Below are 15328 nucleotides of genomic sequence, written 5' to 3' on the forward strand. Positions count from 1 at the left end.
CAACCCCAGCATCACTCAGCACAACCCCAGCATCACTCAGCACCACATTATCACTCAGCATCACCACAGCACCACTCAGCACCACCACAGCACCACTCAGCACCACCACAGCACCACTCAGCACCACCACAGCACCACTCAGCACCACCACAGCACCACTCCGCACCATTCAGCACCACCACAACACCACCCAGCACCACCACAGCACCACTCAGCACCACCACATCACTCAGCAGCACCACTCAGCACCACCACAGCACCACTCAGCACCACCAAATTATCACTCAGCACCACCACAGCATCACTCAGCACCACCACAGCACCACTCAGCACTACCACAGCACCACTCAGCACCACCACAGCACCACTCAGCACCACCACAGCATCACTCAGCACCACCACAGCATCACTCAGCACCACCACAGCATCACTCAGCAGCACCACTCAGCACCACCACAGCATCACTCAGCACCACCACAGCACTACTCAGTGCAACGACAGCATCACTCAGCGGAACCACAGCATCACTCAGCGCAACTACAGCATCACTCAGCGCAACTACAGCATCACTCAGCGCAACCACAGCATCACTCAGCGCAACCACAGCATCACTCAGCGCAACCACAGCATCACTCAGCGCAACCACAGCATGACTCAGCGGAACCACAGCATGACTCAGCGCAACCACAGCATCACTCAGCGCAACCACAGCATCACTCAGCGCAACCACAGCATCACTCAGTGTAACCACAGCATCACTCAGCGCAACCACAGCATCACTCAGCACCACCACAGCATCACTGGTTCAAATATGTTCTCTCAATGTTTCAATCTTTATTACAAATGTCACAAAAAGATGTTAATATTTCACTTCTGTTCTTGGATTTTCGTCACAATACAATACACTGAACATAATCTTTGTTAATGTATGTACAAATACAAAAAATAAAAAAACAATCTAATTTACAATGCCAAAAGCTCAAACTTTTACTAATGCGAGACCTATTGCATTGCAAATGCTTGTTTTGCTAATATCATACGTTAAGTAATTCCAGTTACAAATGAACAAAAAAACATAAACCTACTTGGAAGTGTAAGTGTATGGGTCATCTCTTCACTTACTTTTATATTATTCCTTGACCTACTTAGATGTGTCCATAAAACTGCCTTATGTCCTGAATTTCTACAATCATTACCCGGAATTTGCCTCCATGTTACAGGTCACCCTAATCCTACTCTCGGTGTGAGTTTGTACCTCTGGCAGGCGCGCAACACCCATTGGAATCAAAGGACACATTGCCCGTGGCACAGCCTCTAGTCTGCTCTGACACCATCCCTCACACTGACCTGGCGCATGTCCAGGCACTCTCCTGCAGGTTCGCCGGTTGCTGTGGGGTTATCAACTCTACTGCTCTCTCGTCTCCGGTCTTGTTTCACCCCGCAAGTCAGTGCCGTTACACGAACCATAACAGGCAGCTACCCGGATCACAGCATGCCAAATTCCTCTAGTGTCCAGGAAGTGGCAGGCACAGCCTGGAGGGGCGGCCCTCCTGCGGCTGGGCTAACAACTTCCGGAGCAGCAGCGCGAAAGGTTTTTCCCGGGAAACGTGGGTTATTCTTTTTCACCAATTGCGAGACTGAGAAAAACTGCAGCCACAAAGCTTCGCCTGTCACTCTGCACGAATCTAGAATTCCAGTTTTGTCTCGTTGGTTCCATTTAATTGAAGTTAAAGTTCAAAGCAAAGGTAATCGAATTTTAAATATCTTCTGGCAGAGATAGGGTGCACATTCGGTAACCTGCCTCTTGACTGTGATTTACGGCGGGAGGTGGGAGCATGTATTTATGCAGTTCAGCCTTGCAAGCTTAGCATATTAAACAAACTTTCCTGTAGGAGTCCCGTAAGACTGAAGGGCATGATATATATTGTGTTTTAGTTAGTAGTTGAAATTGAATTAAAGGTGTAGGTACTCACTGTCCCAGAGTAGCTGTGTGCAAGGGAGCAGCCAGGAAGTTAAAATAACCCCACTTTGCAATAATGCTCTTATGGCAGCAAGCAAGTGAGCCCCTTCTGCACTGGAAGAGCCCATTGTCTCTTCCACCCAAGCAATCTGTCCATTTAGCCTTTCACTGTTACATCGATCCCCATGATATCCACGATTTAACCTTTACATTCTGTCATCCATCATTCAATCTTTCCATATTCCATCCATCCATCCACCCATCCTTCTTACATCCATCCATCTGTTCACTCTGCTATCCATTCGCTCATCCATCCACTGTGCCATCTGTTCACTCATCATTTTGGCCATTTATTCTTTAACTCTGCCGTTCTTTCACCTGTCTTTCTACCATCCATTTACTCTGCAACTTTTTCACCTATCCATCCACCACTCATCCATTCACTCGTCCTTTCACCCAGTCATTCAATCATCCACCCACTCATCCATCCTTCCTTCATTCAATATTCCTTCCATCTCTCCCTTTTCTATTCCCCCGTCTTTTGTTCTACCTTGCTTTTCTATTGAGGCTTAATTCTTTTATAGCATTAATTATGACCTTTTGTCTGCTGAGTAGCAGCCAGAAGAGGCCCAAAAAGAACCCCATCCTTGCTGTTGCTGCAAAAGTGGGGGTCCACAACGTCCCAGGCTGTGTGCTTTTGAGAAGTGCAGGTACACTCTCATTAATTGTATTGGACGCCCACTGAGAAGTGTAGTACTCTCCCTTTTCAAATTAAAGTAGTGGAGGTACTCAGTATACCTATGAGTATCTGCCAATTTAAAGCACTGGTTATATTCCTGCCTCTTAGCCTTTCACAGCATCTTGTAGGGTGAGAGCTAATATCCATGCCCCTTGGCCCAGATGACATAACAGAATATTTGACAACAACCCCCTTGCCAACATAGCATTAACCCCTTGGCCGCAGAGGTAATTCTGCTGCGGCGCTGTGGGAGAGGGTGGTCCGCGCGGCGCCGCCATGCTCGTGACGGAAGCACTCCGTCACGTGCCACGGGCGCGCTGTGCTTGTGACGGAGTGGTTCCGTCACGGCCCCGCCCGCTCAATGGAACGCCCGCGCAGGCGCAGAATTCCTGCAGCGTGGGTGGGGCGGCCGCGCTGTGACGGAACCACTCGGTCACCAGCACAGCGCGTCCGTGGCTCGTGACAGAGTGGTTCCGTCACGAGCACGGAAGAGGTTAAAGAAAGAGATGTGCATTTGATGCTGTAACATCCCAGAATGTGACATCCCTTGCTCCTACAACACAATTCTAAAATATCACAATAAGTTAAGATAGTATTCAACAGGAAATAAATGAAAAGTAGATCCTTTAAAACGTGTTGACCAATGCCTTCTTAAACCATCCCCAGGTGTATCAAGTCCCTTGAGTAGGTCCACAAATGGCATGCCTCGTTTGGCCCCTTCCTGCTTGCACCGACTATCCACCTCCATACTTCCTGTGAAACAAACCTGAGTATATTGCTAACTCAAATGGATCAAAAGATACTAAAAATAGGGTGCGCAGCCTACCGTCGGACAAGATGGCCACTTCCTAGAGCGGCTCCCGCCATCCGTCTGTTAAATCCCCCATCAATCTGTTATATTATCCGCTCCACTGGTTGATGGACCCCTGATCGGTCCCCTACATGCTGCGGTGATCCCTCTGCTGTATTTATGTGTAAGCTGAGACATCTGGAGGTGCAGTTTGCAACTGGGCCTGTACAGCGCAACGCAGCCCTGACCTCGAGTGGTGCCTGGCTGTGAGAGGAGCCGCTTGCCGTTTGGAAGCATATGGTCATCGGAGCTGCCTGGGTCCTGCAGCGGTTACCCCAAGGGGGGGTGACAGACGGCCCTACCTAAAGCCTGGACCTGTTAACGTGGCAGAGCAGCTGCCATATGTGGGCCGTCAGGCACAGCGAGTGTCGCAGTTGAGCCGGGAAGGTTAGCTGCTCGAAAAATAGGAGAGGCGACATCGTGACATGCATCCGCCCGACTGAGCCTCGCAGCAGTGCTGATCGTCGGGCTGATGGAGTTCCGGCCTGGGAGCAGCACTGTACCTTGGATGCCGCTCTGGTGTGGTGGGGACAGCCTCCGCAGTGCGATAGACAAGGAGTATCGGTCCAACTGACATCAGCGGACAGTGACGGTGTGTACCCCCTACCGGGTGTTGGACTCCGGGGGAAAATTGGTGGCTGGAGAGCACTGCAGATGCTGAGTCCCCCATTGCATGACTGGAGTGGATTGGAGACTGGGTCCTCCCCCCACCTCCTGTCCGGCTCAGCGACTGTATGCTGGTGAGAGTCCTGCCGATACCTGCTCCCCTAGAGCGCCCACAGTGGAAGACAATTGAGCGGCTATAGTCACCCCTATTCCAGGGCTCCCTGTGGCCTAATTAATAACTTTTGAAAGCACCCAGCTGGGAATTGAATTCATGATATTATAGCTGACCTTGCGACAATGTTCATTGACTCCAGCTGATTCCTAGACGTGCAGTGTCATTGTCAGACGACCTTGTGTTGTGAAAGCTGGTACAGCATTGGTGCAGGGTGGGGAGCTGGTGGTGTGCGCGCCAGGAAAAGTGCATACTACTTGCCCAAAAACAGACAGCAGTGAGTGTTGGTGTTGACCCCTCTGGATCTCCCTAATCAAATTCTAAAGGCCAGCCGCCGCCCTAATGGTGGTCTCCACTGTGGAGGATGACAGGCGGAAGGGGAGCATGCACTGCCCATCAGACGAAACTGGATATATTTGCTATCCCCAAGGAGATGACAGTGATGAGCATGAATCGGGAATGCAGGCCCCTGTGGACCAAACAACCCCTGAGAATGAGACCCTCTCACTTCATGACATCATGGCAGCACTACTGGGGGTGCGTTAGACCCTGGAGACCAGTATTAACTCTGTCACTATGGAGGTCTTGCTAGTGAGAGTGGACATCCGGAACATGGGCGGATAAGGGATGTTTTGCTCTACAGGGAGACACAAATGCCCTGAAGGCCCAAGTTAAGGAGTTAAGCACCCTTACCAACACCCTAGTGCCTAGAGGCGCACTTGGAAGACGCTGAGGGCTGTTTGCATTGCAATAATATTCGCATTATAGGCGTCCCGGAATACTCTGAAGGGCCTGCGGGGGATTTATTTGTGGAAGATATCGTCTTGAAGATGTGACAGCAGTGTGGATTTTCCAAGTTCTTTTCGGTGGAGCAATCTCGCAGAGTTCCTTGTACTCGGCCAAAGCCAGGGGCCTCTCCCTGACCGAGAACAGCCTGCATCTTCAATTTTTGTGACGGAGATGTCATACTCCAGACAGCCGGCAGAGCTTAACCACTCCTCTATGAGAACACTTCTATCACCTTTTTCCTAGACTTCACACTCAAAGTTCAAAGAATGCGCCGAAGTTTCATAGAAGTCAATAGGGCCCTTGAGAGAATGTGAAATTAAGTGTTCAATGATTTCCCCGGCCAAGTTGCGTATGGTGGCGGAAGATAAAACCTGATATTTTGAAAGTCCAGAAGAGTCATGGGACTGGCTGGATGGTTGGAGAACAGTCGGGGGATCCAAGTCAAAATGGCACACCAAACAGCAGCATCACCGAGCCGGCACCTCCGAGCCTCAGCACACAGAGGGCGACAGGCGAGAGAGGAGACTCCCAGCAGAAACTGGTTCCCTGAAAACTTTTACGCAGGTTTTGATATGTGCTGGCAGCTACATCTTTGCCCATCCTGCTCCATGCATAGAACAGTTAAGAACTGCATGTTTAACTCGCCATCACGAGGGCTAACAAGATGGCGGCCGCCCCGTGAATCGGCGGATGAGGAGATCGCAGCAACTTGGGAGAGGCAAGAGAGCCTAGCGAGCAGCGAACAGCGGGGACCCTGTCCGGGGGCCCACTTGAGAGGAAGGCGACACACTGGTCCAAACGGGGCACGATCCGCTCGACAACCGGAAACCAAAGCGAGGCGTGCCTGACAACGCTACGAGCGGACTGGAAGAGTCCGGCAACAGGCGGGTGAAGAATAACTTCCGCTACTGTACCGGGATTGAGGGGGCACAGATCCGGACAGCGCTGAGCCTGACGGTGCCGCTGGGGCAGTGAAGGTGAGCACTCTGACCGGCCTGGGGACGTGGAGAGCCCCGGAGAGAGGACTGGATAAAGGCGAATTTGGGGCTAGACCGCCTACGCCTGCGAGAACACACCCTGAACAAACGGCTCCGGGGCCAGCACTGTTTGCAGGGGGGGCTCTGGGACTACACCAAGAAATCCTAAAGCGGATTGACCCTGAGACCCAGGCTGCGATAGTGCTTGGAGGCCTGGGAGGCACTGGGCTCTACAAATTGAACAGCGGCGCGAGCTGGAACACAGTGGTAGCATGAAACCACGTTCCACATCAGAGGTGAGCGCAATTACACCTATAAAATGTAAAAAAGCAACTCCAGTGTATTTCTATGGGAGAGATAGGCTTTTCAGTTGTGAAAAATGTGTAGTGTAGTTCCTATATTCCCAATAGGCTCTGCGCATTGGAATAACATAAACTGCAGTTTAGACGTAGGACTGAGGTCGACTAGGTCTCTACTGAATATGTTACACTTAATTAGGTATGCTAGCTAGTTCAGAGGTCACTAGAAACCTTCTCGAATGAACAGGGAGGAGTTAACTTCCCTGATTAGACAAGAAGGGATTAGCTTCTGACAACCGCATAAACATGACAACTTTGCTCCCTCCAGAATAAGGATTCAGAAAAGGGGGTGGTGATGAACAGAGTGTCTGAATTAAGCAGACCACTCTTACCCAGTCCAGAGATCAGGGCTTGATCCATCACCGTTTTTTAGCTCACTGCACCATCCCAGCTCAGAACTTGGCTATATGCAAATTAGTCTGACACTGTCCCAGTGCATCATGGGAACAGGGCAGACCAAACTACCAAGCCAATTCTTATACTGGGAAGGAAACAAGCTTCCGGGGACCGGTTTCTGGCATTTCAGCCGTCTTCGGCCCGGCTTGCTTGAATCCTGATGGTGCAATGAGCAAGGGACTCATATCTGAGTATACCCTTCCATGCTTATGGTGGACTAAAATGATTCAGAAAAGGGGGTGGTGATGAACAGAGTGTCTGAATTAAGCAGACCACTCTTACCCAGTCCAAAGATCAGGGCTTGATCCATCACCGTTTTTTAGCTCACTGCACCATCCCAGCTCAGAACTTGGCTATATGCAAATTAGTCTGACCCTGGCCCAGTGCATCATGGGAACAGGGCAGACCAAACTACCAAGCCAATTCTTATACTGGGAAGGAAACAAGCTTCCGGGGACCGGTTTCTGGCATTTCAGCCGTCTTCGGCCCGGCTTGCTTGAATCCTGATGGTGCAATGAGCAAAAGCGGATTGACCCTGAGACCCAGGCTGCGATAGTGCTTGGAGGCCTGGGAGGCACTGGGCTCTACAAATTGAACAGCGGCGCGAGCTGGGCAGACCAAACTACCAAGCCAATTCTTATACTGGGAAGGAAACAAGCTTCTGGGGACCGGTTTCTGGCATTTCAGCCGTCTTCGGCCCGGCTTGCTTGAATCCTGATGGTGCAATGAGCAAGGGACTCACATCTGAGTATACCCTTCCACGCTTATGGTGGACTAAAATGATTCAGAAAAGGGGGTGGTGATGAACAGAGTGTCTGAATTAAGCAGACCACTCTTACCCAGTCCAAAGATCAGGGCTTGATCCATCACCGTTTTTTAGCTCACTGCACCATGGTGCAGTGAGATAAATAACGGTGATGGATCAAGCCCTGATTTTTGGACTGGGTAAGAGTGGTCTGCTTAATTCAGACACTCTGTTCATCACCACCCCCTTTTCTGAATCCCTCCAGAATAAGGAGTATATCTCCAGAGTCGTGTGAAAACAATAGATAGCTATTTCACTCAGTCAATCGTGCATACTTAGTTTCACCAGAGTGCAGAGAAATAGAGAGACAGGCGTTTTCAATAAAAGGTGTTATTTATTGAGCAGTCCTCTTTCTCATGCAAGAGAAGTGAATTGCCACAATTGCAATACTTGTCATAAAGTAAAGTGCGTACAGTAAAAAGAGTATTATATAATAATACTGTAAAAGCATTGATATGGTTTCTGAGCCATATGATACTTAAAACGGATAAAATATATACAATTACATACAATGATAAAAGTTGACTAAACGGACTCAACTGGTGCTTCTAAATACGCCTACCCCAGTGTACCTAACCTAAGCCTAGTACGTAGGAAGGAGTAAGGGAGTTGCAGTTTAAGTTAAGTTAGTTTTGCCAAGAATCTGCATCAAGAATTCTCTAAGTATCTAATCAGCTCCGTACCTTGGTTTTAGAATGAAGGAGGTCTTGTATCTCGCGCTCAAGTCTCGATCTGCCAGTAACCCGCAAGGGTGACTGGAAACACTGGAGCTGGATTTTCTCGGCAGGAGAAAAGACAGCGTCTTTCTCAGTGCGTCAAATGGGAGGGTCGGTTTCCTTCGGCACTCGCATCAGCTGGGCTTTGGGTAAGTAGATAGCCGCTCTGCTCCAAACCACCGTGTGTTGCTTAAGGCAAATGCTGGTATATTTATACCTGGAAGGTGCCGTGTTTGATGTAAGGTTGGACATAAGACCTCAATAAGAACCGTCACTAGGAACTGGCAGTTTTTTCAGGACTCACAGGAGTTATAGGACAAATCAAAACAAACGCATGGGGAATTCCCAGGTTGCTGGAGGTTTGGTTTGTTTAAAGAACTCGTTATACTTTTTAGGAGTCTAAGGAAGTAGCCTTGCCGTATTTTTACTGCATTGGCTATTACTAAATATGGATATGATTCTTATGCCTTTATAATGATATGATTTGTTATAACCACATAAGGGCATAAATCGGGGATATTTAATTAGGGTCCTAGATACGTTTACAACAAATGAATTTAAGAGTTTTCACTACCAAGTCATGTAAAACTTAAAAGTACAAAGCAAACACAAGGAGATGATGGACCGAGCACTGAAACTTTTCAGACACTCACCCTCAGTCACAGATCTGGGTTGAATTCATCATCGTTCTTTAGCTCACTTCGCCACCCCAGTTCAGACCCTATATGCAAATCAGCCATGACCCTGTGCCTTATGCGAACAGTCCAGCCCGGACTGTCAAGCCAAATCTTCCCTGGACTGGAAACAAGCATCCTGGGACCGGTTTTGGGGTAACTTAAAAGTACATCTCCTAATCATGCCCACTCTGAGAATATATAACTGCGGGAGGGATTGAAATCATTTGAAGCCCTACAAAGTGAATATGACCTGTATTATAAACATTATGAATATATTTACGTGGAGAAGTGTGGCTCACTGGTTAGAGGAGGCAGACCTGGAAGCAGAGGTCAGCCTTGGACCAGGGTTCAATTCCCGGCTCGGCGGGGTCTTGAGTCCTAAAATGTCCATGGACTCGACAATTCTTGCTCCGGTGCCTACTCGATTCACGGGTTCACATTCTGCGACTCTGGGCAATAGCTTGCTTAATCTCCACAACGGCCCCTCGCGGCGGGATGCCTGGCTTTCACCTTGCGGATACCCTGCCGGGTTATCTCACAGGGGAATACCAGGACGGGTTCCCTAAGCAAGCGCTTAGAAACCGCTCGGTGATTTGCGCTATATAAATTCCTGTACATTTACATTTATTTACAACTAAAACACGCCCTGCAAGTGGAACACTTGGACTGGGCCTCGATCCCGAGGCTACTCCCCTGGCTACCTGGGTGTCTCAGATCTATCACAACATACTGAATAATAAGCCGGATACCCCGGGGAATCTACGGGCAGCCTCGGAGAGATACGTGGGGCCTATGGAGGGTGTGGACTGGTAGGCGACCTTACTGCACCCAGAGAAGTAGCTATTCAATCTAAACTGAGATTAATTAAATTGTAATTCCTTCATAGAATTTACTACAATAGAAGCTGACTGAATAGGATGGGCAGGACAATACACCCGCAATGTTTGTGCCGAGGGGTGGGAAGGGGATCCTTCTGGCATACTCTCTGGTATTGCCCTGGCATGGCCCAATATTGGACGGCTATTAGAGGAGCTAGAAGAGATATTGCTATGTACTGTTATGTTAGGGTATCCAGGCACTTACCGAGCAGGCAACAACTGGCCCCGAAAAGACAACAGATCACAGGCATGGGCTTGTGCATTTAGGCAGAAATAGCGGCTTATAGTGCCAGAGGATGCCCCCAAAAGTTCAATAAGATTTGGGGAGGATGGTGAAGCCACTATGGACTTGGTTAAGGATTGAATGTTGACCAATCCTGACGTATAGATGAACTGGACGATTGAGAAAGAACTGATTGGACTCGCGAGAGAGCCACAGGGTAGGAGAATAGTGACCGGATGGCAAAGGGAGAAAGCCAGGTGGGTTCTAACCCAAGGTAGGGAAGAGTGGAAGGGTGGGGAATGGGAGCACTGTTAAACTGGATGTTATTGCTTCCATCATGATTCTATTGCAATTGTCGACTGTGTGTGTACATGGTACAACCAACAATAAAACTAGTATAAAAAATAAAAAAAAGAGAGAGAATCTAAAAAGGTGTGGAAAAAAGGCCACACTGAAAGCATTAATGGACGCTTCTGCTGTCAGCAAGCCCTATTTGAACTAAGAGACTATGAGGAGGTCTGTCACAGTAAAAACGCTCTCATCCACAATGTAAGCGGCTCCTGAAACCCAGCAAGACCACTGTTTTATATGTCTTTTTCTGCCTGATGCCACGTCTCAATTTGGAGTATTGGGTTTGCTCTAAGTTACTAGTAAATAGTGGGAGTTAGCTCATCCATGGGTTTATCATTCTGGATCTACCCAGATTCATAATTGGGTGCTTCACTCATGGGATGTTCAGGTGCTTAATTGGAATCGTGTCCGACGTAGCCCTGTGTGTGTCGGCCCCGCAGCCACATCAAATGCCGAAAAGACCTTTGAATCTTAGTGGAACTTTTTTTACAGTGCTGAGAAAGACCGAGTTAGGGGAGTATTAAAGTAAAAACACTGTACATTTGCCTAGATGTAGGGCATGAACAAATGAGGATATCGAACCCAATATATGTCCCTGGGTGGGAGAACCAGGCAGGGGTGTTCTCTTTCACCCTCATTCCTTTCCTTGGACACAGAGTCTTTAGAATCTTATAACCAAACATGGCACAGGGTCACAATTTGGTTAGACGCAGTGCACTTCTCTATATGTCAATATACAATTACCCCCTACCAATGCTTTCTAATATAGAGGAATAAGGGGTATGCTTCCCATGAGAATAAAATAATACAGCTTGTAGTTTGTTGCACAAAATCTTCCCCGGACTGCATTGTGGAACCCTAATCTAGCACAAAGTTGAAATGGCGACCATTTGTTCAGGATGCAAGTGAGAAGGGACAAAGACAGGCCTATAGAAGGGGGATGTACACATTGGCTTGGCCATTGCACCCACAGTTGAATATTTTATCTTTTCTTTAAATAATATTGCTACGTTATTTAAAGCAGTATTGATTTTTTCAATATTTTTAAAATACTTTTATGAATTAACACATTTTAAAATGTCCTGTATTTGCCTCAGTTGTGTTTGTTGATGGTTGATTTTAACCTAGATAATTGAACTGAGCTAACCTGACAACTGGATCAGGCTGCCAATAACCTTAGTAAGCCTTCATACTCTTAATAAAATGGTTAAACATACTAAACAGTTTATACATCTTCAAGGATGTCTCTGGTGTTTCCCACATCCCATCAAAATATTTTAATACAGTGAAATACAGGTTGATCAAGCTCATGTAGGTTGATTTTTATCAGGGAAACCCTGGTGTGACCTTACAGTGTGTGGTAGTGGAGTTACTGTTTGAATTGTATCACTGGAGTTTGAGTACTCAGTAGCATTTGTTATGTTTGGACACTGTCAAGTAAAGTTAAAAAAAAAAACTTTATTTGGTTATTCCTAACCATAAAGTGCATTTCTTTTAAAATGTACATTTTTTCACTGTATACATTTTCACTTTCCAAAAGTTACAAAAAAATATTTATTTTGTCCTTAGCCTAAAATACTTTTCATTATATTTACATTTGCATTCTTGCCTTACATAAAATCACTCACCCCCAGTTTACTAAATAATTCACTACAGTTCATTAGAATTAATAACAACATGTATCCATTGACACTGATGTACAGGTTATCTGCCAGGATGATAGTCCTGGACTACATGGACATGTCCTCTCTATTGTGCTTTGATCTGGGGCCTTGGAAATTTCACAGCAGGAGCTCACACTTGATTGTAGTCTCCACAAAAATCAATATAAAAAGATAAATTATGGTATAATGTGCAGAATGCCAATTGCAAAATTGACACAGAGAGCTCCAAAACTATTAAAAATAGTTTAATAGCTCAGAATATAAAAAAATAATTATAACATCTCAATAGTTATCCAACAAAGAATTGAAGTCAAGGCTCTGATAAAATCATGATTAAAGTAGTCATGATGTTGTAAGGAATTTTTGCCAGGAAACACTGTCACAGAATAAACCTGCTTCCCTCCCTTTTATTACCCTCTCTTCCAAACAATATATTTTTACCTGGTTTGTAATCTATTGCCAGCTCTAGCTGAGGAGGTTTCTGAGTATCTAACCTTTGTCCTGTAGCACAGTCTAAATTTCAGCCAATATTCCCTGGCTTTTTATTTCCTCTATAAGCGGAGTAAAAATGCAGTCCACGTCTTTAGTTTTTTTATTAGGCAACTGACAAAGGCTGGACAACCTATGTATTTAGGCAGAGTAAATATTTCTTACCATGTTTTTCTACCCAGTAAGTGGAATTGACAGATGAACCCAGAACTTTAGATTCAGTTTTACCTTGTTTGTTACCCTTTCCTACGTTAAAATAAACCATCAGCTATGACTTTGCAGCTAATACAACAGCCAACTATGAAACCAGTTTGACAAATCACACTGCATAATCTACTTCATGATTTAAAAATTGATCATGGAAGTTCAGACTGTGTGGCTATGGCGGTGTTACACTAACAGCGCCCCACTACTTCCTCTTTGGGTTGATGGGCCAACAAGAGTTTGATATCTTGAGTGAATGACTTGTATAGAAGGACGTAATGTTACCCAGGGGATTTGTTTAGGAGGAAATGCAGAAACTGTCCCCGAGTGGCAGGTTGGTGGTTTCCCATCAGAACATACTTCGGTGAATAGATTGGTTCCCTTTCCCACCTGTAGGAAATACAAATAAACAATAGCTGTACACAGCCAATCCCGAAGGGAGTAGATGACACGGTTCAAGAGAAGACTTGGGAACAGTAGGAGAACATCAACCGCGACCAGGAAGACGTAACATAACACTTCAAGTCCACATAAGCAAGTTTAAAAGATTGATAAAGTCAAGATAATAGGTACTTAAAGGGTAATTGTAAGGCTATATATTTTCTTGGCAGCTAGATGGGCAATTCATAAGGAAGAATCACTTTGTTGGTGTTGCTGTGGACCAGGCACGTAATTTCTTATGGCTCACGTCTTCAGGGTAAACTCTATAAGGAAATCTTTAAGTGTTAAAGAAACTACTTGCCCACAAGCTTTTTCAGTTTTGTATTGTAGAAAGTATTGTTACCCCCAAATTCCTCGTTAGAAGCCTAACCTCAGTGCACTAGAGGACAGAATTAACGCATGTTTAATGAGTTGGAAAACATAACACTCTCAAACACCCCATTTTGGGCTGTTGAATCTCTCACTCCTCTTGCTGATTTTGCCCTTTTCAGCCACAGACCGTGCATACTGTCATGACCTCTCAGCGTCACACGCTGTTCTTTGCCTAACAGACAAAAGTCTATGACCAGTCCACTGACCTCCAGTCACAGACCTCTCACAAGTAGAACACTCTGTCCACTGCGCTTGGTCTCATAGTAAGTGGCTTTTACATTACTGATGGCCTCTCCCGCGCTCCTCGTAATTCTTTCCTTTAGCCTTTCTGTCACAGGCCTCTACCCTGCTCAAAGCCGTCCACAGGTACAGGTATTTCCTCTGGATTACAGAGTGTGGTCAGGTTGATAAGCAAGGATTGTGGGGTAAGAGGTCTGAATTCATAGACTGCAAATAATGCACTGGATCTCATTTTCTCCCGTTGATAAGTTTTCACTTTTGACTTATTTGTGTATTAGTATTACGTAATTCTAGCATCTGGTGGCCTGGCACCCTGCAGCCATGACCCCAGGTCTTTGTTGTAACAAAAATGGATAGGAAGCAGCTAATTGTCAATTTACAAGAGGATTAACCTTAAAAAAACCTTTTTTTTCTTAACTGTTTTTAGAAGGATGAGCATATTTACCTCTAAGGTGTTTACACTGGTGCTGGTGGTGCAGCCCAAGCAGGTTCTGTTGGGCATGAAGAAACGCGGATTTGGTGCAGGACGATGGAATGGCTTTGGTGGGAAGGTTCAAAAAGGGGAGACCATTGAAGAAGCGGCAAAGAGGTAACCATTAGAGTCAGTTCTGTTTGGAAAAGTAACGCTGCTTGCAGAATTAAGCATGTCATCTTGGAAAGTTACTCTGCTGTTTGATGTGAAAGTCAAGCCGGCAGCAACGTTGACAGGGTCTTAAAAATGTGACATGGCAGTTCTAGCAATACTTAGTTTTATATTTTGCTAATTTCTAATGCTTCCTCATAGAGATCTGCTTTCATCGTGTTGGCTTGACCCTGAAAGTGAATGGCCCTCTTGCAAGATGGGTATGTGTAGTGAGGAGGTCCGCGCAGGAAGGTTGTAATCAAAAATGATTTATTCATGCAGGTAACAAGTAGTATAACAAGTAGTTAGGTTGTGAAGGAGAGCCCCACCAGGAGCAGCCTGAATGCTGCTCAGCCCATGTCCAACTGTCACTTCACCTCTCTGTGTCCCAGCATTCCGAGGCTCATCATGACTCCAACATTCTATTGAGCACAGAGCACATGCACTGGCTGAGCAGGAAGTGTAAAATACATCACAGTAGAAATGTAGGATACTACAGTATGCTTAATATGAAGGGGCTTTTTGTTTTAGTCATAGTTATACTGTGAATTTTATTTTTCTCAGTACTCTCTATGGAGAATCAATTATGCCTAGATACATGTGAGATTAATTTGGCTACATAAATCACATATTTCTAAGCTTTTATGACACAAAACTGTTGACTGACTAGTAAAGTGATGTTTGATGACAAAAGATTGCAATTATGAGATTTTGTTAGCCAAATTAAGTTACTGTTTTGTCACCATCTCCAGACATTGAATATTTATCTAATTCTTGTCTGCTATGTTATTTGCAATA

At 46.0% G+C, this 15328-nt stretch overlaps 2 protein-coding genes across 7 annotated transcripts in view; one reads left to right on the forward strand and one right to left on the reverse strand.

The window, feature by feature from the left end:
* Window positions 1–1534, reverse strand: part of MRM2 (mitochondrial rRNA methyltransferase 2) — a 40529-nt gene extending 38995 nt beyond the window's left edge. For 2 of the 6 annotated variants that reach the window (XM_086940618.1, XM_086940617.1), the window contains exon 1: window positions 1348–1466. The gene's annotated coding sequence lies outside the window, so the exon portion shown is untranslated. Of the gene's footprint in view, window positions 1–1347 lie in introns of all 6 variants that reach the window. The other 4 variants (XM_086940619.1, XM_086940621.1, XM_086940620.1 and 1 more) reach the window with 4 other exon arrangements.
* Window positions 1535–1576: 42 nt separating this feature from the next.
* NUDT1 (nudix hydrolase 1) overlaps window positions 1577–15328 on the forward strand; it is a 32352-nt gene continuing 18600 nt past the window's right edge. The window contains exons 1-2 of the mRNA XM_086940623.1: window positions 1577–1745; window positions 14336–14497. Of these exons, the coding sequence (XP_086796749.1) occupies window positions 14340–14497 (158 nt within the window). The 5' untranslated portion in view covers window positions 1577–1745; window positions 14336–14339. The remainder of the gene's footprint in view (window positions 1746–14335; window positions 14498–15328) is intronic.

Source organism: Lissotriton vulgaris, chromosome 10, assembly GCF_964263255.1.
Source record: "Lissotriton vulgaris chromosome 10, aLisVul1.2, whole genome shotgun sequence".
NCBI lineage: Eukaryota > Metazoa > Chordata > Amphibia > Caudata > Salamandridae > Lissotriton > Lissotriton vulgaris.